At 47.9% G+C, this 25,435-nt stretch overlaps 2 protein-coding genes and 3 pseudogenes across 2 annotated transcripts; 3 read left to right on the forward strand and 2 right to left on the reverse strand.

Moving 5' to 3' along the window:
- Positions 1–298: 298 nt before the first annotated feature.
- On the forward strand, positions 299–2,057 carry LOC147981646 (serpin-Z1-like; annotated as a pseudogene).
- Positions 2,058–3,396: 1,339 nt separating this feature from the next.
- LOC147981647 (uncharacterized) lies at positions 3,397–4,060 on the forward strand. Its single transcript, XM_087514028.1, has 2 exons — positions 3,397–3,594; positions 3,713–4,060. The coding sequence occupies exons 1-2, from the start codon at positions 3,415–3,417 to the stop codon at positions 4,058–4,060; spliced, it is 528 nt and encodes a 175-aa protein (XP_087370154.1). The 5' UTR covers positions 3,397–3,414.
- Positions 4,061–7,259: 3,199 nt separating this feature from the next.
- On the reverse strand, positions 7,260–9,251 carry LOC147981648 (uncharacterized). Its single transcript, XM_087516032.1, has 2 exons — positions 7,900–9,251; positions 7,260–7,815 (listed from the first exon to the last, which is right to left on the reverse strand). The coding sequence occupies exons 1-2, from the start codon at positions 9,249–9,251 to the stop codon at positions 7,260–7,262; spliced, it is 1,908 nt and encodes a 635-aa protein (XP_087372158.1).
- A 6,065-nt stretch (positions 9,252–15,316) lies between these two features.
- Positions 15,317–16,183, forward strand: LOC147981649 (serpin-Z1 pseudogene; annotated as a pseudogene).
- A 7,282-nt stretch (positions 16,184–23,465) lies between these two features.
- On the reverse strand, positions 23,466–24,139 carry LOC147981650 (uncharacterized; annotated as a pseudogene).
- Positions 24,140–25,435: the final 1,296 nt, after the last annotated feature.

The raw sequence follows: 25,435 nt of genomic DNA on the forward strand, positions 1-25,435 counted from the left end.
ACAGCTCGAGGGAGGTCTGGATTTCCTCCAATCGGGCGTCGTTGGCCGCGCGACCCTCGTTGACGGACTTGATGAGTGCGGCGATCTGCTCCTCCATCGCCGCCGTCTTCTGCGCCTGCTTGGTCATGTAGCGCGGACGAGGGTAGGCCGTCTCCAGATCGTCTGACCTCTGATACCACTTGTTACGGACCTCGATCTAGGATTGCAGGTAGCAGAGGAGGAAGAGGGAGGAAGGGGATCTGGTTAGGGGGAGAACGAAGAGCAGCTTCGTTTCGGTTTGCTATTGCAATAATACTCGATGCCTTTTTCTTCCTTTCCTCTCGCCTCTCTTAACCTCTCACGGCCGCAGGCCACACACACGCGCGCGCTCGCCTGGATACCGGTCCCTCTCGCCAGCTGTTACACGTCTTCCTTGGCCGCCAAGGCTTCGCCTTCTCGCCCACGGTCGGTCTTGCCTTCGCTGACTGATGGGGCCTTCTGGCCAGCCGTGACACACCACCACCACCACTACCAAGAAACCGCGAGACCCACGCCCGTGGCAGGCAGGCAGCCAAGGAGCCGGACGTCGCAGAGGCAGCCCGTGGCGTGGCTGCATTCTCAATACGCGCGCTCCACTACCTCGCCCTCGCGGCCGGCGCGGGCGCCAGCAGCAAAAACATCGCCGTGTCCCCTGTCTCCATCCACGCCGCGGTGGTGCTCATCGGCGCGGCCGCCCGCGGCGCCACGCTCGACGAGATCGTCCCCTTCCTCGGCCCTGCCGGCAGCCGCGCCCACGCGCTGCTCGCGTCGGATGTCGCCTTACGCGTGCTCGCCCACATCACCGATGATCAAGGCGGGCCGAAGGTGCGGTTCGCCAACAGTGTCTGGGTCGACGACGCGTCAGCGCGCCTCAAGACCAATGTTTTAAATAGCGGGCTATGGCATTTAGCGGCAACCCTTAAAAACAGCTATAGCTGGGCTATAGCCCGCTATAGCCGGGCTATAGAGGCAAATTGTACATGAAATCATTTAGCGGCAATACCCTTAAACAGCTATAGTGGAGCTATAGCGAGGCTATAGCCGGCTATTTAAAACTATGCTCAAGACCGACTAACCCCTTCTCGTCGCCGAGCAGTTCCGCGCGCAAGCGTACGCGGCGTCCTTCACAACAAAGGTAAATTATCTTCTGTCTTCTCTCTCATGCCTATGAGCTCGCCTGAGTAAGTTCATTGATCGGTCTTTTTTTTTCAGCCGGAGGAAGCGAGGCGGGACATCAACCGGTGGGTCCAGGCTGCGACGGCGGGCCGGATCAAGGGCTTCCTGCCCCAGGGCTCCGTCGGCGCCGGCACGCGGGCCATCCTCGTGAACGCGCTCTACTTCAAGGGCGTCTGGGAGAGCAAGTTCGATGCCCGGCTCACGCAGCAGCACAGATTCTACCTGCTCAACGGCGGCCGTGTCCGCGTGCCGTTCATGTCGAGCCGCGAGAGCCAGCACATCGCCTGCTGCACCGAGTGGAAGGTCCTGAAAATCCTCTACGCGTCCGGCCGCCGCGGAGTCGAGCACCTGCGGCGGCACTTCGCCATCTACGTCTACGGTCTACCTCCCGAACGAGCTCCACGGCCTGCCGCCCGAGCATGCTGCAGAAGCTGGCCTCCAGCCCGGAGCTGCTCGAGGCGGGCTCCATGGACCTGAGAAACATGGTCCCCGTGCGCGACTTCCGGCCGCCAAAGTTCACCGTGTCGTACAAGACGGAGGCGACGGGGCTGCTGCAGGGCCTCGGGCTGCGCCTGCCGTTCGACGGCGACGCCACCGACTTCTCGGAGATGCTGGAGGAATCCACAGGGTCCCTCGTCGTGCCAAACGTCTACCACCAGTCCCTGGTGGAGGTGAACGAGGAAGGGACCGAAGCGGCTGCGACGACCGCGGTAACCAGTATGACTTTTACCTGTCCCGCGGTGATGAGCAGGCCGGTCAAATACGTGGACTTCGTCGCCGACCACCCTTTCATGTTCTTGATCAAGGAGGAGCTCACCGGCGTCGTCGTGTTCGCCGGGCAAGTTGTCGATCCTTCGTCGTGATTCCGATGCTGGCACGTATTAGCCTTCAGAGCGTGCTTTTGCCTTGTAACCGGTGACCACTTACCATGACCTGACCATGGTAACTAAGTATATTATCTTATCTTGGTTATTCATTAGAGTAAAACAATTGATTTGGTGAAACCTCTTTTGAGCGGAACTGGTCCGTGTGTTGAACATAGTTCTATTACTTTTGCTATAGATAGATTTACACGAGTTCATGAACAATGAAGGAGCTTTTTTGGGCTTACATGTATGTCCACGCGTAATAGACTTGAGCATGACGATGCAGGACGCGCCGGAGAAGGCGCACACTGGCCCACCCGTAGCATGAAGTCGCTCTAGATCCAACGTACAAACACGAATCCAGCAACCACCATTGTTCTGAGCTGCAACAAGAAACAATGAAACCTCGACCCTAGCTCCCGCCTTGGTGGCCCTTGTCCCGGCCAGGAGGCGGCGTACCCGTACGGTTGCCACGGCTCTCATTGGCCGCACGTGCATCTCAGACATACAGGGATCACTTGGTCCGGCGGCCACCCTAGAGTACATCGACATCTGGCGCAAGCTACAGCATGTGGCCCTTTCCTCCCAGCCTGATATCCTTCGTTGGAAATGGACTGAGAATGGTGTATACTCGGCTTCCTCCTGCTATACTGCCCTTTTCACCGGATCCACGACACCGAGCACTGGCGGCTTGTGTGGAAGTCCGGCGCGCCCCTATCGGTGAAGTTTTTTATATACCTGGCCTCCTTGAACCGCTGCTGGACCGCCGATAGGCTTGCTCGGCGTGGTCTACCGCACGAGCCGGCATGCGTCCTTTGTCTTCAGGAGCCAGAGACCTTGCAACACATCATAGTGGGATGCGTTTTCACTCGCTCTGTTTGGCATGAGATCCTTACTTGGTGCTGCCCCTCCACCCCCCCCCCCCCCCCCCGGGCGAATAGCTCCCATGCGACGTCGTTGGTGTGTATTGTCTCTCATGCGACGTCGTTGGTTGTAATAGCTCTCATGCAACATCTGCGTTGGAAAAAATAGCTCCCATGCGACACTGCTGCCTAATCCAGAGACACATGTTTAAAACTCGAATCAGGTGAGCGGGACCCACAGCGCGGGACCCACAGTGTGGGACCCACTAACTTATCCAACTCAGCATTGGTCAGGTGAGCGGGACCCACTGCGTGGGACCCACTAACTTATCCAGGTCAGCATTGGTACAAGAGGACACCGAGCCGTGGCCCGAGCCGTGCAGCACCCGAGCCCATCCTCGCCCCCCCCCCCACCCCCCCTCCCCGACCGTTGTTGTTCTTCTTCTCCGGCGACGACGCGCAACAACGCCGTTCCGGGCCGCGACCTAGCAATGTCGAGCTCCGCTTCAGCCTCCCGCCGCTCATGGCCGCGCTATGGCGCAGTGCCCATGACAAGGTGCCCTGCATGCCCACGTATCGCACCCCTGAAGCGGCTAGTCACAACGACCGACAAGAATGGCAACCTTGGGCGGGAATTCGTGAAATGCGAGAGCAAACCAGAGCAAGGAAAGGTGAGATTTTACTTCTCAATATGCCAATTTTGGTTTTTGTATCCCAATTTCATATTTGCACAATTTTTTCCCATTTTTCATCGGATTTGGGATTTAGGGTTCATCTTTCCAATTTTAGAAATTGAAGCAATGCACCCATTTTGAGTGGCTAGATGAGTACATAGAGCGGATTCAACTGGAGGGTGCATCAGGGGAGCTCGATTTACCGTTGGAGGCGGAGAAGTTGGGCAAGTTTGGATCGGGCGCTTCTGGATCTGGGGCCCGGGCCCCTGGATCTGCCCATTCCATTGGGGCTACTGTGGGGGATGCAGTAGTGACGGCAGAGCTGAAGAAGCTAAACAAGCAGATGAAGAAACTCATCGAATTGCAGAAGCAGGGCAATTTGATGGGGCTGATGGCCGGACTTTTTTATGTTTGTGTAATTGCTCTCGCATTTGTTTATGTGATGATAATTAGTCGTAAGTGAATAGAAGTGTTGCGTTGTACGAATTCAGAATGTCCTCTCCACTCTGTTTCAGCCCCGTTTTTTAGTTCTTCAGTTCGTCATCAGTTTCAGTTTCAGTGGTAGCGTGAGAAAAGGAAAAAAAGGTTCGTCCACAGTTACCCGAAAAGGCCAGGCCCATATAGAAGTTAGGCAGGGCCGAATAGAACATATCCAGGCCCATTGATAAAAGGAGTGCAAAAAAAGTGCACACGGTCATTAACATCGATATATCTTTTCGGCTTCAGATCATTTCACAAATTTTAAGTTTCCTGCAGTCACCTTTTTTGAGATAACTCATCTGATAATTATTTGAGATATTTTTATGCATAAGCTATTTGAGATAATTATTTGAGCAGTCTTTGTGAACCAAAAAAGTTGCAATTGTTTGGTTCTAGTTTATTTCAACCAAGCACCATTTCTTAATATATTTTTTTACTTGTGCTATGGTGTTTTCAAAGTTTTTACTCGTGTGTTTCAACCGGAAAAGGTTGTGCCCCTCTCAAAAAAGAACCAGGGGCGGATCCATACTTGGTCATGGGTTTACAGTTGTACACCCAAATCTTTTGGCTAGACATTTTTATATATGGTGTATACTTTAATACATTCAGTGCCCAAATGACCTTTCTCGCTAATGCCATGTTTGGCAGCAAAAAATGACATAGCAAGCATGATTTAAACATCAGACAACACTTACGCATGTCATCAGCACCAGATAATTAGCATTTTTCTTGCCCATTGTCTTCAAATGCATTGTATACCAACTATATGATTATGTAGTACAGTACATAATCTTTATTGTCAATTTCTTGGTAACGTACATTTTAGATACCAGATCAATTGTTTTTTAGTACACATGGCCACATATAGATAGATAAAGGGGCATCGGGTACCCTAGTAGCATAGATAGATAAAACATATAGAGGGGCATCCCCCCACTACATATAGTTCATAAAACATGAAAGTAAAATAATTAAAACTAGATATATAAAAGACACGGGCACACACGCCCGAACCAACACAAACACAAACTAGAGCCCCAAACTAGATAGATAGGGGCCCGATAGATAGAGGGCAAGACTCGCCCCTTGAACAACTCCTTGGCCCCTCCTCCTTGCCACTCCTTGGCCCCTCCTCCTTGGGCCCCTCACTCGTCGTCCTCCGGCATCTGGTAGGGGAGGGTGTGCATGCCGTTGGGGTGAGGGAAGATGTTGTGGAAGTTGGTGAAGATGTTGTAGGTCGTGAACGCGATAAACTCGCATCCACACCAGAACACCTCCCCGAGGAGGTGGTGAGCGTCGTAGGGGTTGGTGAAGGTGACGTAGAGGCCGATGACGAAGCCGTTGGGGCCGGCGTTGCCATCGTACTGCTCGTGGAGGTGGAACATGGGCGGAGTGCCCGGAGGGAGGTGGCGGTAGCCGACTTGGAGGAAGAAGCGAGCGAACTCTCTAGGGCCCCTCCACCTAGAGATGGCCCACACCCTCAGGCTGTTCTCGACGACGACTCCGGCCGGGTACTGCCTCTCCGGCACGGTGCAAGGGCGACGGTAGGTAGGGCCGTTGAACTGCATGGTGGCTCGAGTGGTGGATTTGGCTCGAAAAAAAGGGGAGGAGGCTTGAGAGATGAGTGTGAGAGGATGAGGAAATGGTGCCCTTTTATAGCCGCGTTGCAACCGTGGTCAATGTGTACACGGTGCCCCTTCACGATCTTTTTCTCTTCTCCGCTCGCACTGGCATAAGTAATTGCGGGCATTAAGTGAAAAAACGGCGGCCAGAGCATCCAAAGAGGCACGGGCACTTGCATCGGTGGTGACGCCGCGTGGGAAACAGGCATCACCGACGCGTGACACTGAAAAAGGAGCTGCACCACCGACGCGTCCGTCTCGTTCAAACATGCATTTGTTAAAATAGCTTAGATGCGACGTGCCTACGCTGCGCCCTTGCCGTACTCTGCGTCGATGCGTGCATGCAAGCCCGCATGCAAATGGCTAGGCGTTCACGAGCAAAGAATAGCTAGGCTGCGACGTTGCATGGCATGCATGGGATAGGGATGGCCCACATGTCATTGACCCTCTCGCATGTAGCCGATCCCCCCTCTCGACGGCCGTGCGCACGCACGCCAGGCTTTGCCGGGCCCGATCCGCTCGGCCCAACGGTCACTTAGATGCTCCCCCGCTCAACGTTATCTGTTCGTCAGAGAGAAAAAACGATGGCCAATCAGATTGGAGCCCACGGATCGCCCCCGCGGAATCCTTCTAGAAGTCCTATCCGACGGCCGCAGTTTGGCGTTAGGGTTAGATCGACGGTGGACGTTTGGCGCTAGGGTTACATGGGGTTTTGAGGCAGTCAACGGGGTTTTGAAAGGTTTGACCGAACATTCAAATGTGTATAACTAATTAAAAAAAATCTAAAAAATGAAAAACCTGCGCATATAGCCTTTTTATGTTACATAGTTATGATATAAAATGATAAACTTGATCTAATGATCTTTGCATGAAAAAACCTTCACAAATTGGACTATCTCGACTGAGGTTGCATAGATTTCAAAGGAGTGAGAAGAGGGTTTGAGGTTTTGAAAATGCAAAAAAATCAAAAAACATCAGCTTAGCTTCATTTTAGAGTGACTAAGGAGGATCTGAAGTTATTTTTGCATTTAAAATTTTTAAACTTGTTTTATTGCTGACTTTGTATTAAAGGGTGTTTTTTCAAAAATAAATTAAATAATATGAATACTTATTCAAAAAAAGGTGAGACTTCGTATTGATCCTATATAGGTATAATATAAGCTAAGAAAATCTTTTTGGGTGATTTTGAGAAGATCGAAAAGAACTTGCTTAGAAATGGGGCCGTTTTCCCTTACTTTGAAGCCTGTTTGTACAACATTTTCAGTGACTATGAGTTGGACTTCACAAAAAGGGTTGGATTTATGAACTAAAGTGCATAGTAGTACATAAAACGATGCAACATCACAGAACAAACAAATGAACTCAAAAAATATTGGAGATAGGTTCAAATTTGAATGTCGGTTCAAATTTGAATTTTATTTCAAGTCAAATCAACATCATAGCACATAAGTTTTCACATGAAAGAACATAAGTTTTCACATCAAATGACAACAAACATAAGTTTTCACATCAAATGACAACAAACTTAAGTTTTCACATCAAATTTGAATGATTTCGACTCTATTTCTTTTGCTTCTTTCTACCACTCGATTTCTTCTGCTTTTTTCCACCGTTTGGTTCCACGGCGCATAGTTTGTTGATGCTGATGCTCTTGCTTTTTGGCCCCTTGCAAACTCCACTAGGCCCCCTCAACTTTTTCACCTGACCATGTCCCACTTCTTCAGTTTGCACTTCTTCAGTTTGCACTTCTGCAGATTGAGTAGATGGCACAAATTGTTCAACTACTTCAGTTTGCAACTCAACACTTGGCAGCACAACCTCCAAACATGGCAACACAGTTGTCAAAGCAGATTCGCATGGCAGCACAACAGTTGCTTCATCTGCAACAGTTTCAGATTGCCCTAGCGTCTGCAAAACAGATTCAGTATGCATCACATCGTCCAAAACAGAAACACTTAGCTCATGTTCAGCAGTAACAGTTTCAGTTAGCTCCATATCTTTGTCACCAAACATTATCTGCTTAGTGCTCTTCCTTCTATAGCCATTGAGTCTTGCTTTTTTCACTGGCCAGCATTGTTCAACAACAAGAGGTGGGGCTTTTTCTGCACGCTTCCTCCTAAAAAATAAAGCATTTGACTTGGTTAGATACTAGAACAAGTAGCAAAATCAAAAACTTGCAAAAATAGTAACATGAACATACTTTGGCCTCTGAGGAGTGTAGATGCACTTGGATGAACCAATTCTGTGCCCAAGTACCTCACACAACTTGCACCTATTTTTGTTACCGTTTTGAGCCCTTTTGGGCTTATCATTCTTTTCCTTTTCCTTTTTCCCCTTCTTACTACAACCACCTTTCTCAAACCAAGCTTTGAATCTGCTCTGTTTAGGCCTCCCAGCCTTTCTTCTAGTGACAGGGGGACACAAGGTAAATTCTATTTCCACCTCAGGCCACTGAGATTGGTCAGTCAGTGCAGGAATTGGACTTGCATATGCAGCTTTGAATTTTTGTACTGAATAATACTCATGCAAATATGGGTGCATATTTAACCTGGGTTTAGATGCCAAAAAAAGTATGGCATGCTCACATGGTTTTCCAGTGTGTTGCCACTCTTGGCAAGTGCACTCATGCAACTCAGTATTTACCACATGCCTCTTGCCACTCTTTGTATCTCTAACTTCAGCACCCCACAAGGAAGATTTCTCAACAGATAGATGTGAAAGATTTCTACTCCTATTGACCACCTGTTGTACCACTGCTGGAAGCTTGTCCCCTTCCAAAATATTAGCAATTTTTCCTCTCAACTCCCACAAACGCATGATCATGATCCTTATTTGGTCCACCATGTCATGCACAGGCAAGTCTTTCAAATCCTTCACTTTGTTGTTAAAACTTTCTGCCAAGTTGTTATTGATATGATCACATTTTATGGCAGTATTAAAACCCGATCTATACCACAACAGAGAATGGTGGGTGTTCAACCATGAAGCAAATTCATTATCACTACATGATGACAATATCTTACCAAGGTGATAGGAATGTGTCTGTCTGGTGTAGGATCTTGCTGCTGGCCACATGCGCCCAAATTCATCTCCTCTGAATTTTTTTATCAGATTCATCCACATATGTCCAAAGCACTCCCTCTGCTCAGCATGGGGGAAAACATTTTTTACTGCATTTTCCAACCCTTTACATGCATCTGTGTGGATGGCCAAAGGAGAAACTGGCCCTATGCATCTTTTTAGTTGCATCATGAACCATATCCATGATGCCTCTGTCTCTGATTGAAACATTCCTATTGCAATTGGGAACATCCAGTTGTGTCCATCTAGAGCATTGCATGCAGCCAACTGACCATTCCACTTTCCAGTCAAAAAAGATGATTCTATGCTCAAATATGGACGACAACCTGCTTTGAATCCATCTATGCAAGGCTTCAAACACATAAAAAACTTGCTGAATAAAACCTTGCCATCCTCTGTTACCTCTGTATCTATCTCCACCACACTCCCAGGTGACCTCTTCTCCACCTCTGCTTTAAAACTATACAACATCCTAAATGTATTTGCCCAGTCACCATACAACGATTTCATGGCCCTTTGTTTTGCTTTCCACACTGTGGTATATTGCAGCTGGATGGGGTACAGCTTCTCCAAGTCAACTTTAAGCCTCTTTGCAGTAGTGTTTGGAGTCTTGGCTAAAATAGGAGTAATCTTGTCTGTAACCCAAAGCTGTGATGTCATCTTTGAAACTCTCTATGAAGTGGTCATACATGTATGCTGGTGTGGTATTTGATTTAACCTTACTGTACTTCCATCAGGTTGTAGTCTGGCAGACAAGTACCATTTGCAAGGATTGCCACCACCATCATAACCTTTGCACCGAGCATAAAATTTCTTTCGATCAGTCCACATAGTCTTGGCATCAAACTCTTTTTTCACTGCATAGGTCCTGAAAGACATCCTAAACTCCTTCATGCTTGGCCACAACTTTCCCACCTCAATAACTGGGTTCTCTTTGTCATACAAACAAACCAGCTCATTATCATCTGCATCATCCACATCATCTGCAGCCTCTCTCATCAGCTGTTCTTCATCCTCATTTGCATTTCTAGGGCCTGTGTTACCTTCAGCAGGCAAAGAACTGTCATCCTTCTCCTTATCTTTGTCATCAACTTGAATGCCAAACATTTCGGCCATATCAATGTCAGATATTGGTGTAATGACCAAATCTGTTTTTTCATTCAACTCTACTACATTCCAGTCAACAACAATCTTCCTAGCACCATGGGTTCCCTCCTCTCCATCTGCATCAATCCCTGTATCTTCAGCTACTACAGTCGGTTCAGTCAACAATGCCAACATCTTCTTTTGTGAAACCCACTCATCATCTTCCATCTGTGCAGCCCTCTTTGATTGCACATAACCAACTCTGGAATGAGTTTGCAGATCAATTAGCTCTGCATAAAATGTTACTTGTTTGCTTTCCCACCCTTCTTGCTGATCAATTTCAGCAACCATGGATTCTCCATCTTCAATTCTCACATATTCACCATTATAGTTATCGAAACGTTGCAGACATACCTCTTGTTCTGGACCCCAAACAATACTCTCCCCAATTCTCTCCACCAAATTGCCCACGGCCTTCTCCTTCATGCTCTCCAATTCCTGGGGATCAACATCTGCAAATTCGACATCCAACCTCACAGTGGTATCTCTATCAATGTTTTTGACACTGCCATCACTGAGCTTGGCTTTACAGGGAAAAAATTCCACTATAATTGCGAATGTGGTGGCAGAATTGAACCTCCCCTGTTTTGTCAAGGGCAGGCAGCGGCGGCAGTCACTACCAAATCGAGTTCGATTCTAAATCGCCAAGAAAAGAGGATGGCATTACCGATTTGAAGCACTGTCTCCTCGCTCCATCTCATCCAGCCCTCGCTCCATCTCCTATCCAATCGAGATTCTAAAATGCCAAGAAACAGGGGCAGCATGAGGCCACACATTTATCCAAAATTCAGTGGAATGGGAGTAGTGTTTGGAAAATACTCACTCGCAATAGTCGCTGCAGAGATAGGCGCCCCTCCACCACCGGGCCGCGGAGAAGAAACAACCCCCGGATCCAATGGAGCCCGATTCTAAATCGCCAAGAAACAGAGGGCAGCATGAGGCCACAGATCCCCCAAAATTCTGGGTAGTGGGACTAGGGTTTCGGGCTCACCTCGCAATAGCTCTGCCACTGCCGAGAAATGAGCTCCACCACCGCGGAGAAGAAACCGCTGCCGGAGAAGATGCTTACGGCGGCGCCGCTCGCTCAGTCCAGCACGGGCGAGTCGAGCACGGTCACACAGTCCCAGGTCGAGTCGTGGACGGTTGACTCTTGTCTACGTGGCCATAGGTGGACCCCACCAGTCAGAGCACATAACCCCCAGTGTCCTAACCAAATCTCAGCCTAACTAACAGCCAACTAGCCGCGTAAATGGTGTGTCGCATGGGAGCTATTTTTTCCAACGCAGATGTCGCATGAGAGCTATTACAGCCAACAACGTCGCATGAGAGACAGTTCACATCAACGACGTCGCATGGGAGCTATTCGCCCCCCCCCCCCCCCCCCGCCCGACGGATCTTCCGGCTTCTTCGACTGGCTTTCCACGGCCCTCCCCAGGCTACCTCCGACCACTCGCCGCGGCCTCACTACCATGGCCGGCCTTGTGGCCTGGACGCTATGGCGCCACCGCAATGCGGTCATCTTCGACAAGATCACCCCGTCTACCTCCATCCTGGTCACCACTATTAAAGACGACGCTCGCTCCTGGGCCACTGCCGGAGCCAAAGGGCTTAACGCTTTTATCCCTGTAACCTGATCTTGTATGAGGGGCTGAGCATCCCCAATACTCCATGCTCACACGATCGCCACGGACACGCCTTCTTGCGTACGTGAACGTGGCGTCGACCTGTTGTTTTCTTCTCCCTCTATCAATGCAAAGATATGCTCCAAAGCGTATTCGAGAAAAAAAAACAATGAAACCATTGAAAACATATCCATTACCCATATGAAAGACAGAAGAAGGAAAAAAAGTTTGCTTGCTTTTTGCTCTTGGATCGAATGAATCCGCGCACCAGCTAGCTAGGAGCGCAAAAAACAAAGTGATCCTTGTGGAAAGAAACCCTTGGGTAGATGAACCTGACTGAGCGTTAGGAAAAATATTGATTTCTTCATTTTCTTAACCACTGGCTGGTTTTCCTTTTTAGTGGGAGGGGGTAGGGGTTGGGGGACATATGCCCTCCCTACTGCCTCGCTTCCACTCACCGCCCTCGTCTCTTGTCCGTGGTTACCTGACTATCAGGCAAAGGTTGGAGAAGGCCGACGTGGCCTGCAGGAACCACGCCACAAAGCCGAGGATGATGTTGCCTTGGAATCGGCTGCAAGCCAGCTCAGGGAAGGACCCACTGAACTCAATGTCCTTGACAAAGAGGACCCTGACAAAGGCGGCGGAGGAGGCCGCCGGCAAGAAAAGAAGAGCCACGAACTATACATTGACACATCGTGCATGCACGCATGCCAGGCATACATATATGGCTAGCATAGCTATGTTCGAGAAAGAAACAAACATGTAAGGAAGAAAAATGATGATGTTGTACGTACCACGTCACCCAGTGCAAGAAGGAAGGCGTTGTCGGGCCGGTGAATACCGTCCTCGGCCAACAGAGTGATCAGGTAGACTACACCTAGGGCGAAAAGTCGAGAGGGTATGCAACAACATCACAGAAATAAGATGGCTATGTACGCTGGAGCAGATTGAGTAGCACATGCATCTATATGCATCATGACTAGCTAGATAGATTAACACGAGTAGGTAACTGTGTCGATCGACTTGACCGGCTCGGCCACTAACTAAAATGTGCATGCATGGCGCGAGTCTGGTTTTGTGTATTTTATTGTGCTTTGAGTAATGAAAGAAGGCCGTGAGGGCTCGAGCCAAGATGTAGCCTCCGTTTGACCAAGAAGAAAAGCCTTTTGGCAAAGGCTACTGGTTTTCTTTTTGGCGAAGTGTGTGTGCATCTGTGGTTTTCTTCCTGGTTTGTCCTTGTGTTATTGAGAGAGAAAAGAGTGGAACTCAAGAGAGAGTTGAGAGGATAAGAAGAAGAAGCGGTGCTGCGAGGAAGCGTCACCAATAGGAAGAAAATAAGACTGCTTGTTTTTGCTTTGGATCAAATGAAATCGTGAACTAGCTAGTCAGGAGCTCAAAAAACAAAGTGACCCCTTGTGAAAAGAAACCCTGGGCTGGGGTCATATGCCCCTCTCCCACTCCCCTACTACATACTGCTTCACTTCCATTCACTACCCTCGTCTCTTGTCGCCGACCCTCGTCTCCTCCTCAGCACCCGAGCTGAGCAGGAGGAAGATCGATCGAAGATGAGCTTTTTTCTTTGGGCGAGCTTCATCAATCAGGGTTGCTAACAAGCTTTTCCCCCGTTTCCTACTGATTACTGATACTAGTATCCGGAGGGAGATCTTAGGAAGATCTTTCCTACTGATCGACCTATGAGGCCAATCTTTGTTTTTTTTCATTTTTCCTATTGATCAATCAGGTTCATCAATCTTAGGGTTTCAACCTCTAGCAAACATGCATGTGCGTTTTAACGGGAGATGAAAAAAATAGCACATGTCTCTTATGTGATAATCATTCTCAAGACTCTTCACAGGTGCAATGACCATTCAGCATGAATGATGAGCCTAAAAAACAATGACAACATGCCGAACAATGGACCGACTGAGGGTAGGATTTTTCAGGATGCAAATTTGAAACATGAGATGTTTCCTTGAGTCAGGCTAGTTCAGCTTATTATTTCATTCAGAAATTTAATGGTAAAATTGAAATAAATTATATTGTTAATAGTTTTGGACATGATGTCTTGAGCCAAATTTAGAAGCAAAATGGAAAGAAATAATATTATGAACAAATTTTAAGGTGATAATAGCATCAAGCAGATTAATCTGGAGTAACAGTGGCCGCAAGAAAAACTTGCATGTTTGTGAGGTGAGAGTTGGTACCTTGTCTAGACCTCCTCCCCTTCGAATCGCTGCCTGATGTGGCTACTATTGTGAACTCCAAACCCTAGTTCCCTTGCCCCCGGACTATAACACTGCTCCTTCTATGTCCTGAACTCCTGATCTAGTGCGCCTTGCTGCTCCTAAGCGTATATATCATACATTCTTAAGAAATTGATCCTCATTACTAGCATTCTTTGCATGCACACTATCCACGTGATGATGGCATGATGCCACATGAGCGATCAGTTTCCAAACAACCTGTCCACCTATGCAATTCATTATTCACTATTTCACATCTCCACATCAAATCTGCAGCGTCATTGATTTTTCTTTTATACTTATTCATGCCTGGTCGCTGAACCGAGCGACTCTTTTCCGCTTCCGTAACCAACAAATGAGCCAGTCTAGTAGTTTCCGCTTCCGTAAAAACGCCCCACTGGCCGCATGTAAGCCATTGGGGTCACCGGCTCACCACATCCTTATCCTGTCTGCACTCCTCCTCTCCCGATCCCTCTCTTTCTCTGCTCAGGTTTTCTCGCGGCGCACAGCACCTCTGCCCTCACCTCAAGCCTTGCGCCCTTGCCACCGGGTTAGTGGTTAACCATGACCTACACTGCGCCGTCGACCTACCATTGCAGAGAAGTTGCAGATTCTGGGAGAGCGACCACGCTCTGCCTAGAGAAGTCACCGGTCATGCCATCTTCTCGCATTGGCCATGTGAAAGGTGGGAGGATACAGACTGGACCTTCTTTCTTGCCCTCGTGAGTTAAAAAATTAGGACGACGATAACTGCCACACGTGTGGGCATTAAGGGGTCTGCCCACACATTTTATGTGGTGTTTAAGAGGACCAACTCATACGCCTACATGTGGGCAAAACAATTAGCGTTCACACTTCCCTTTTTTTCCTTACGGTCCTTCTCACACGCCTACGTGTGGGCAAAATGCATAACGCCCACACGACCTCTCTCAGCCACCTACCTTACGGTCCCGCACGCCCCACATGACAGTCACCACGCGTCCCCGCAGTTGCCATGGTCCGGACCCTCTTCAATGTCCGTTTACTTGCAGTTGCCATGTCGTCGAACTACCGTTGCCATGATTGCTCAACTGCAGTTGCCATCTCAGGTCAAGTGCCAGATGCTATTTTGGACAACTGCAGTTGTTGCCATGTATGGTCTGGTTTGCTATAGTTGCCATGATTTGAGAACTTTAGAGGTTGCCACCTACTAACACTAAGCAGTTGCCATGTATGGTCTGGTTTACTACAGTTGCCATGATTTGAAAAGATTAAGAGTTGTCACCTACTAACACTAGGCAGTTGTCGTGTAGCGCTACAAAGAGACATGGCAAAACAACATGTTCGGGTAAAAGAGAGAGTTGCCATCTGCTTACAAGCATACTAGGGCAGTTGCCGTGTACCCTGCAAAACACATGTCAACTAACATGTTCGGGTAAAAAAAGAGAGAGTTGCCATCTGCTTACAAGCACACTAGGGCAGTTGCCATGTACGCTGCAAAACGCATGGCAACTGGCAGCTTGGGTGTGGGAGAGAAGACGGGCGTGTGGGCGAGATGGCAAATGCACACACACTAGCCCTTATGCATGAGTGAAAACTGGCGTGTGGGCGAACTGCTAAACGCCCACACACCGGCCCCTCCATGTGTTGAAACGGACGTGTGGGCGACCGGATGAATGCCCACACTCCAGCCCAGTCCTACGTGACACCATAAACATGCCAAGATTTGTGCACCCACAAACGGATGCCCGGCTCACGCAGCAGCACAGATTCTACCTGCTCAACGGCGGCCATGTCCGCGTGCCGTTCATGTCCAGCCGCGAGAGCCAGCACATCGGCTGCTGCCCCGAGTGGAAGGTCCTGAAACTCCTCTACGCGTCCGGCCGCGGCGGCGAGCACCTGCGGCGGCACTTCGCCATCTACGTCTACGGTCTACCTCCCGAACGAGCTCCACGGCCTGCCGCCCGAGCATGCTGCAGAAGCTGGCCTCGAGCCCGGAGCTGCTCGAGGCGGGCTCCATGGACCTGAGAAACATGGTCCCCGTGCGCGACTTCCGGCCGCCAAAGTTCACCGTGTCGTACAAGACGGAGGCGACGGGGCTGCTGCAGGGCCTCGGGCTGCGCCTGCCGTTTGACCATAGCGCCGCCCACTTCTCGGAGATGCTGGAGGAATCCACGGGGTCCCGCGTCGTGTCCAACGTCTACCACCAGTCCCTGGTGGAGGTAAACGAGGAAGGGACCGAAGCTGCGCGACGAGCGCGGTAACCTGTTTTTCTTTTACCCGTCCCGCGGTGATGAGCACGCCGGTCAAATACGTGGACTTCGTCGCCGACCACCCTTTCATGTTCTTGATCAAGGAGGAGCTCACCGGCGTCGTCGTGTTCGCCGGGCAAGTTGTCGATCCTTCGTCGTAATTCCCATGCTGGCTCGTATTAGCCTTCACACCGTGCCTTTGCCTTGTAACCGCGGTGACTTGCACAATATATGTACTAATGGTGACCTGACCATGGTAGCTAAGTATATTACCTTATCTTGATTATTCTTTTGAGAAAGAAATTGATTTGGTGAAATCTCTTTTGAGCGGAACTGTGTGTTGAAAATAATTTCGAAAACATTTTAAATAAGTCGGAAGATTTCTTGTCTTTATCAACCGCATCCGGCGTGGTCCGATCCCACACGATCGTGTGGCACGAGCGCTGTCTCCCACAAGGCGAGCGCTCTGTCTCCCACAAGCGAAGGTAGCCAAGTTCAGGAGGGAGTAAGAGGATCTCAGCCCTTAGGCGAGCACCGGCATTAGGGTGAAGGGCGGCAAAGTGAAAGAGGTTTTCATCAAACACCACATCCCTGGAGATGTATACACGTCCTGTGGCGATATCAAGGCACTTGTAGCCTTTATGCAAATTACTGTAACCAAGGAAAGCACACTGCTTTGATCAAAATTGAAGTTTATGAGTGTTATAAGGACGTAGATTAGGCCAACAAGAACATCCAAAAATCCTAAGAGAGGACTAGTTGGGAGTTCCACCAAATAATCTAGTAAGAGGAGTTTCATGATTTATGACTTTACTTGGCACCCTATTGATCAAGTAGGTTGCAGCAAGAAAGGCCTCATCCCAAAATTTCAAGGGCATAGAGGCTTGGGCTAGCAAGGATAGGCCAACCTCAACAATGTCAATGTTTGCGCTCAGCTGACCCATTCTGCTGATGAGCATGAGGGCATGGGACATGGTGTGAAATACCAATTTTTGTGAAGAAAGAGTTCAATTTTTCGTACTCCCCTCCCCAATCTGTTTGAAGAGCAAGAATCTTTCGATCAAAACGTCGTTCAACAAAGTTTTGGAAGTCATGAAATTTCTAGAAAAACTTCAATTTTGTGCTTGATGAGATAGATCCATGTGAATTTACTAAAATCATCGATAAAACTCACATAATATTTTTTTCCTACTGTTTCAATAGCAGGCCTCCATACATCAGAGAAAACAAGTTCCAAAGGAGGTTTTGATTCACTCAAGGATTGAGGATAAGGTAACTGGTGACTTTTGCCTTTTTGACAGGCGTCACATACATGCTTATTGCTAGTCAAGTAGAGGCATACTAGTGACACTAAGTTTGTCTATGTATTCACACATGTATTATGTTTCTGGTTAATACAATTCTAGCATGAATAATAAACATTTATCATGATATAAGGAAATAAATAATAACTTTATTATTGCCTCTAGGGCATATTTCCTTCAGTCTCCCACTTGCACTAGAGTCAATAATCTAGATTACACAGTAATGATTCTAACACCCATGGAGTCTTGGTGCTGATCATGTTTTGCTCGTGGAAGAGGCTTAGTCAACGGGTCTGCAACATTCAGATCCGTATGTATCTTGCAAATCTCTATGTCTCCCACCTGGACTAGATCCCAGATGGAATTGAAGCGTCTCTTGATGTGCTTGGTCCTCTTGTGAAATCTGGATTCCTTTGCCAAGGCAATTGCACCAGTATTGTCACAAAAGATTTTCATTGGACCCGATGCACTAGGTATGACACCTAGATCGGATATGAACTCCTTCATCCAGACTCCTTCATTCGCTGCTTCCGAAGCAGCTATGTACTCCGCTTCACATGTAGATCCCGCTACGACGCTTTGTTTAGAACTGCACCAACTGACAGCTCCACCGTTTAATGTAAACACGTATCCGGTTTGCGATTTAGAATCGTCCGGATCAGTGTCAAAGCTTGCATCAACGTAACCTTTTACGGTGAGCTCTTTGTCACCTCCATATACGAGAAACATATCCTTAGTCCTTTTCAGGTATTTCAGGATGTTCTTGACCGCTGTCTAGTGATCCACTCCTGGATTACTTTGGTACCTCCCTGCTAAGCTTATAGCAAGGCACACATCAGGTCTGGTACACAGCATTGCATACATGATAGAGCCTATGGCTGAAGCATAGGGAACATCTTTCATTTTCTCTCTATCTTCTGCAGTGGTCGGGCATTGAGTCTGACTCAACTTCACACCTTGTAACACAGGCAAGAACCCTTTCTTTGCTTGATCCATTTTGAACTTCTTCAAAATCTTGTCAAGGTATGTGCTTTGTGAAAGTCCAATTAGGCGTCTTGATCTATCTCTATAGATCTTTATGCCTAATATGTAAGCAGCTTCACCGAGGTCTTTCATTGAAAAACTCTTATTCAAGTATCCCTTTATGCTATCCAGAAATTCTATATCATTTCCAATCAGTAATATGTCATCCACATATAATATCAGAAATGCTACATAGCTCCCACTCACTTTCTTGTAAATACAGGCTTCTCCGAAAGTCTGTATAAAACCAAATGCTTTGATCACACTATCAAAGCGTTTATTCCAACTCCGAGAGGCTTGCACCAGTCCATAAATGGATCGCTGGAGCTTGCACACTTTGTTAGCCCCCTTTGGATCGACAAAACCTTCCGGTTGCATCATATACAACTCTTCTTCCAGAAATCCATTCAGGAATGCAGTTTTGACATCCATCTGCGAAATTTCATAATCATAAAATGCGGCAATTGCTAACATGATTTTGACAGACTTAAGCATCGCTACGGGTGAGAAGGTCTCATCGTAGTCAACCCCTTGAACTTGTCGAAAACCTTTTGCGACAAGTCGAGCTTTGTAGACAGTAATATTACCGTCAGCGTCAGTCTTCTTCTTAAAAATCTATTTATTCTCAATTGCTTGCCGATCATCGGGCAAGTCAACCAAAGTCCATACTTTGTTCTCATACATGGATCCCATCTCAGATTTCATGGCTTCAAGCCATTTTGCGGAATCTGGGCTCATCATCGCTTCTTCATAGTTCGTAGCTTCATCATGATCTAGTAGCATGATTTCCAGAACTGGATTACCGTACCACTCTGGCACGTATCTCACTCTGGTTGATCTACGAGGTTCGGTAGTATCTTGTTCCGAAGTTTCATGATCATTATCATTAACTTCCTCACTTATTGGTGTAGGTGTCGCAGAAACAGTTTTCTGTAATGTGCTACTTTCCAACAAGGGAGCAGGTACAGTTACCTCGTCAAGTTCTACTTTCCTCCCACTCACTTCTTTCGAGAGAAACTCCTTCTCCAGAAAGTTTCCGAATTTAGCAACAAAAGTCTTGCCTTTGGATTTGTGATAGAAGGTGTATTCAATAGTTTCCTTTGGATATCCTATGAAGACACATTTCTCTGATTTGGGTTCGAGCTTATCAGATTGAAGTTTTTTCACATAAGCATCGCAGCCCCAAACTTTCAGAAACGACAACTTTGGTTTCTTGCCAAACCACAGTTCATAAGGCGTCGTCTTAACGGATTTTGATGGTGCCCTATTTAACGTGAATGCGGCCGTCTCTAGAGCGTATCCCCAAAATGATAGCGGTAAATTAGTAAGAGACATCATAGATCGCAACATATCTAGTAAAGTACGATTACGACGTTCGGACACACCATTACGTTGTGGTGTTCCGGGTGGCGTGAGTTGCGAAACTATTCCACAATTTTTCAAATGTACACCAAACTCGTAACTCAAATATTCTCCTCCACGATCAGATCGTAGAAACTTTATTTTCTTGTTACGATGATTTTCAACTTCACTCTAAAATTCTTTGAACTTTTCAAATGTTTCAGACTTATGTTTCATTAAGTGGATATACCCATATCTGCTTAAGTCATCTATGAAAGTGAGAAAATAACGATATCCGCCTCGAGCCTCAATATTCATCGGACCACATACATCTGTATGTATGATTTCCAAAAAATCTGTTGCTCTCTCCATAGTACCGGAGAACGGTGTTTTAGTCATCTTACCCATGAGGCACGGTTCGTAAGTACCAAGTGATTCATAATCAAGTGGTTCCAAAAGTCCATCAGTATGGAGTTTCTTCATGCGCTTTACACCGATATGACCTAAACGGCAGTGCCACAAATAAGTTGCACTATCATTATCAACTCTGCATCTTTTGGCTTTTACATTATGAATATGTGTATCACTACTATCGAGATTCAACAAGAATAGACCACTCTTCAAGGGTGCACGACCATAAAAGATATTACTCATATAAATAGAACAACCATTATTCTCTGATTTAAATGAATAACCGTCTCGCATTAAACAAGATCCAGATATAATGTTCATGCTCAACGCTGGCACCAAATAACAATTATTTAGGTCTAATACTAATCCTGAAGGTAGATGTAGAGGTCGCGTGCCAACTGTGATCACATCGACTTTGGAACCGTTTCCCACGCGCATCGTCACCTCGTCCTTAGCCAATCTTCGCTTAATCCGTAGCCCCTATTTCGAGTTGCAAATATTAGCAACAGAACCAGTATCAAATACCCAGGTGCTACTGCGAGCATTAGTAAGGTACACATCAATAACATGTATATCACATATACCTTTGTTCACCTTGGCATCCTTCTTATCCGCCAAATCCTTGGGGCAGTTTCACTTCCAGTAATCACCAGCTTTGCTCTGCCAGACGTTCATAACATCCGGTGTTGCTCTAGCAGCAGGCCTGGCACCTAGCGGTGCTTCCAGGACGTAATTCTTCTGAGCAGCAATGAGGATAATCCTCAAGTTACGGACCCAGTCCGTGTAATTGCTACCATCATCTTTTAACTTTTCTTTCTCAAGGAACACATTAAAATTCAACGGAACAACAGCACGAGCCATCTATCTACAATCAAACATAAACAAGCAAGATACTATCAGGTACTAAGTTCATGATAAGTTTAAGTTCAATTAATCAAATTACTTAAGAACTCCCACTTAGATAGACATCCCTCTAATCCTCTAAGTGATCACGTGATCCAAATCAACTAAACCATGTCCGATCATCACGTGAGATGGAGTAGTTTCATTGGTGAACATCACTATGTTGATCATATCTACTATATGATTCACGCTCGACCTTTCGGTCTCTATGTTCCGAGGCCATATCTGTATATGCTAGGCTCGTCAAGTATAACCTGAGTATTCCGCGTGTGCAACTGTTTTGCACCCATTGTATTTGAACGTAGAGCCTATCACACCCGATCATCACGTGGTGTCTCAGCACGAAGAACTTTCGCAAGGTGCATACTCAGGGAGAACACTTCTTGATAATTTAGTGAGAGATCATCTTATAATGCTACCGTCAATCAAAGCAAGATAAGATGCATAAAAGATAAACATCACATGCAATCAATATAAGTGATATGATATGGCCATCATCATCTTGTGCTTGTGATCTCCATCTCCGAAGCACCGTCATGATCACCATCGTCACCGGCGCGACACCTTGATCTCCATCGTAGCATCGTTGTCGTCTCGCCAATCTTATGCTTCCACGACTATCGCTACCGCTTAGTGATAAAGTAAAGCATTACATCGCGATTGCATTGCATACAATAAAGCGACAACCATATGGCTCCTGCCAGTTGCCGATAACTCGGTTACAAAACATGATCATCTCATACAATAAAATTTAGTATCATGTCTTGGCCATATCACATCACAACATGCCCTGCAAAAACAAGTTAGACGTCCTCTACTTTGTTGTTGCAAGTTTTACGTGGCTGCTACGGGCTTAAGCAAGAACCAATCTCACCTACGTATCAAAACCACAACGATAGTTTGTCAAATAGACTCCGTTTTAACCTTCGCAAGGACCGGGCGTAGCCACACTTGGTTCAACTAAAGTTGGAGAAACAGTCACCCGCAAGCCACCTTTGTGCAAAGCACGTCGGGAGAACCGGTCTCGCGTAAGCGTATGCGTAATGTCGGTCCACGCCGCTTCATCCAACAATACCGCCGAACCAAAGTATGACATGCTGGTAGGCAGTATGACTTATATCGCCCACAACTCACTTGTGTTCTACTCGTGCATATAACATCAAACCATAAAACCTAGGCTCGGATGCCACTGTTGGGTAACGCAGTAATTTCAAAAAATTTCCTACGCACACGCAAGATCATGGTGATGCATAGCAACGAGAGGGGAGAGTGTTGTCTACGTACCCACGCAGACCGACTGCGGAAGCGTTGACACAACGTAGAGGAAGTAGTCGTACGTCTTCCCGATCCGACCGATCCAAGCACCGTTACTCCGGCACCTCCGAGTTCTTAGCACACGTACAGCTCGATGACGATCCCCGGACTCCGATCCAGCAAAGCGTCGGGGAGGAGTTCCGTCAGCACGACGGCGTGGTGACGATCTTGATGTACCATCGACGCAGGGCTTTGCCTAAGCACTACAACGATATGATCGAGGTGGAATATAGTGGCAGGGGGCACCGCACACGGCTAAGGAACGATCACGTGGATCAACTTGTGTGTCTAGAGGGGCGCCCCTGCCCCTGTATATAAAGGATCCAAGGGAGGGGCTGCGGCCGGCCCTATGGTGGCGCGCAGGAGGAGTCCTACTCCCTTTGTCATCGGTATGTTACTTGCCCGAGATTCGATCGTCGGTATCCAATACCTAGTTCAATCTCGTTACCGGCAAGTCTCTTTACTCGTTCTGTAATACATCATCCCGCAACTAACTCATTAGTTGCAATGCTTGCAAGGCTTATGTGATGTGCATTACCGAGAGGGCCCAGATACCTCTCCGACAATCGGAGTGACAAATCCTAATCTTGAAATACGCCAACCCAACATCTACCTTTGGAGACACCTGTAGAGCTCCTTTATAATCACCCAGTTACGTTGTGACGTTTGGTAGCACACAAAGTGTTCCTCCAGTAAACGGGAGTTGCATAATCTCATAGTCATAGGAACATGTATAAGTCATGAAGAAAGCAATAGCAACATACTAAACGATCGGGTGCTAAGCTAATGGAATGGGTCATGTCAATCAGATCATTCAACTAATGATGTGACCTCGTTAATCAATAACAACACTTTGTTCATGGTTAGGAAACATAACCATCTTTGATTAACGAGCTAGTCAAGTAGAGGCATACTAGTGACACTAAGTTTGTCTATGTATTCACACATGTATTATGTTTCCGGTTAATACAATTCTAGCATGAATAATAAACATTTATCATGATATAAGGAAATAAATAATAACTTTATTATTGCCTCTAGGGCATATTTCCTTCACCTCCCCATTCGCATCCCATTTGCCCCATTTTCAAGCGCATAGAGTGAAACTCCCTTCCCCTTCCCCTCCCGGGTTGCACGCGCGGGGACCTCAGGGGGACGAAACCCTAACCAGCGAGCCACCTACCCCAGATCCACCCGGCCGCTGCCGCCGCCGGTCCTGGCGGCCCCCTGGCTGCCGAAGGCGGCGGGGAGGAGAGCGCGAAGGAGGGCTTCATCGGGCGGTGCACGGCGGTGGTGCTGAGAGGCGGCGGGCGGCGAGAGAAGGGTTGTGGCGGAGCTGCGTGAAGGCTGGCGGAGGACCCACAGCTCGGAGGGGTGCGCGGCCTTGGAAGCGGCGGCGCGGGCCTGGAGGCGGCGACGCAGAGGCTGCGGCGCGAGATCTACGTCCATGCGGCTTCCTCGGGCCATGGAGGCGGAGCTAGCAGCGTCGTGGCCGTCGGTGGTGCTTCCTGGAGGCGGCGAAAATCACAGTGGAGCATTCGCCGGTGGCCATGGAGAGGGTGCTGCGGGCTGGATCTGGGCCTGGCGAGGGCCCGATCTGGGTTGGGGGCCGGTCTGTACGACAACTGTCAGGAGCGTGACAGCAGCGTGCGGCAGTTCCTCGACCAGATAGGAGGTGCTCGACGTGGGGGCTGCGGGTGCTCGGCCAGATCGGAGCTGGCAGAGAGGTGGGCTCTCGTCGTGCGGGTTCCGTGAAGCATGGGCCACGACATTGATTTCCTGCGGCGGCAGTGGTGTGAACAACGTGGACGGCTGCCCCATTCCGGTGGGCAAGGAGGATGGTGTGCGACGTCACCGACAAAAGTGTTTGTCCGTCTTCGGTCGGGCCGGCGACGATGGCGCCCGTGGGTGTTGTTTTCCTCCTTGGAGGTGTTGCCGAAGTATGCAACACCGTACTCGCTTCATTCCGGTTTGGTTGATGTCTCCGGGCGAAATCCTAGGTTCGGAGTTGGACCGGCACGATAGCGGCGTCCTCGACGCCGTCCCTCTCTTGGGAGTATCGTGTTTGGAGACACGGCTTGTAGGTCCTAGGCTGCTTTCCTTCGACGCTCGCTGCTATCCAAGATTGTTCTGTAGGGGCACTATGCACTTCATTGCTAGCGTGTCCAAGATGACGCCTTTCTCGGGACGGACCAAATTCCGCCATCCACCATCTTTAGGATGACGCGTCAACGAGGAATGTCAAGATGGAGATGTTCTTTTTGGAGGCGGCGGCATTGGTTGAGAGGCGGCCTTGCTGCTCAGTTTAGGATAGGCTTTTCTTGTTGTTGTTGTTGTTGTTGTTGTCATGTGTAGGGGTTGTCTTCGGACTAGCCGGTGTGGAGTGTTGTGACAGATTGTGCGCAACGGACTGTCATTTTCTTGTATTCAAACCTCTACCTTCTATGAAGCTAAGGTACGCAATTTGCGTACTCTCGAGAAAAAAAAATTGCGTGAGGTTAAGACAATATGCTACACCTTATTTTTGTTCATTGTGCACCCAAAGAGAAGAAAAAGAAAAGGTGTTGAATAATTTGGTTTGAACTTTGGCGACTTAATTAAATGGTAATTATGTCCTTTTTTGGGGGAAGGTAATTATGTACTCCCTCCAACTCAAAATGTACGACGTTTACATATCGGGACGGAGGGAGTGTGTTATAACAGAGGGGGTCAAGAAACTAGGAGGATGACCGGTCGAGCCAAAATTCCTCGGCCCCCTCAACAAAACCAAAGCGAGCAAGCTCATGAGCGGCTAAATATTGTTGAAAGACTTATTTTCCAGCAATCGTCAGTAACAACCGCTCTTGAGGCCTGATATTCAGATGGATTCTAGGACTATTTCCAGAAAACCACTCTCCCACTTACGATGGAATAACTGGACTGATGTTATGTGCTCTCCCACTTTACAAGACCGCCGGAAACATGCACAAGTCCATAAGGTTGGAGCCTCACGTTGTAGCTCATCATCATTATGTAACGCAGCATATATATTACATTAAAATATGGCAAAACGCAGGATGAAACTTACTCAAAATCGAAGTGAATCCATAGCGTCCTATGAACGCGACACCCGTGCGT

The sequence above is a fragment of the Triticum urartu genome, chromosome 3A (genome assembly GCF_056163025.1).
Source record: "Triticum urartu cultivar PI428250 chromosome 3A, HENAU_Tu73, whole genome shotgun sequence".
Classification (NCBI taxonomy): domain Eukaryota; kingdom Viridiplantae; phylum Streptophyta; class Magnoliopsida; order Poales; family Poaceae; genus Triticum; species Triticum urartu.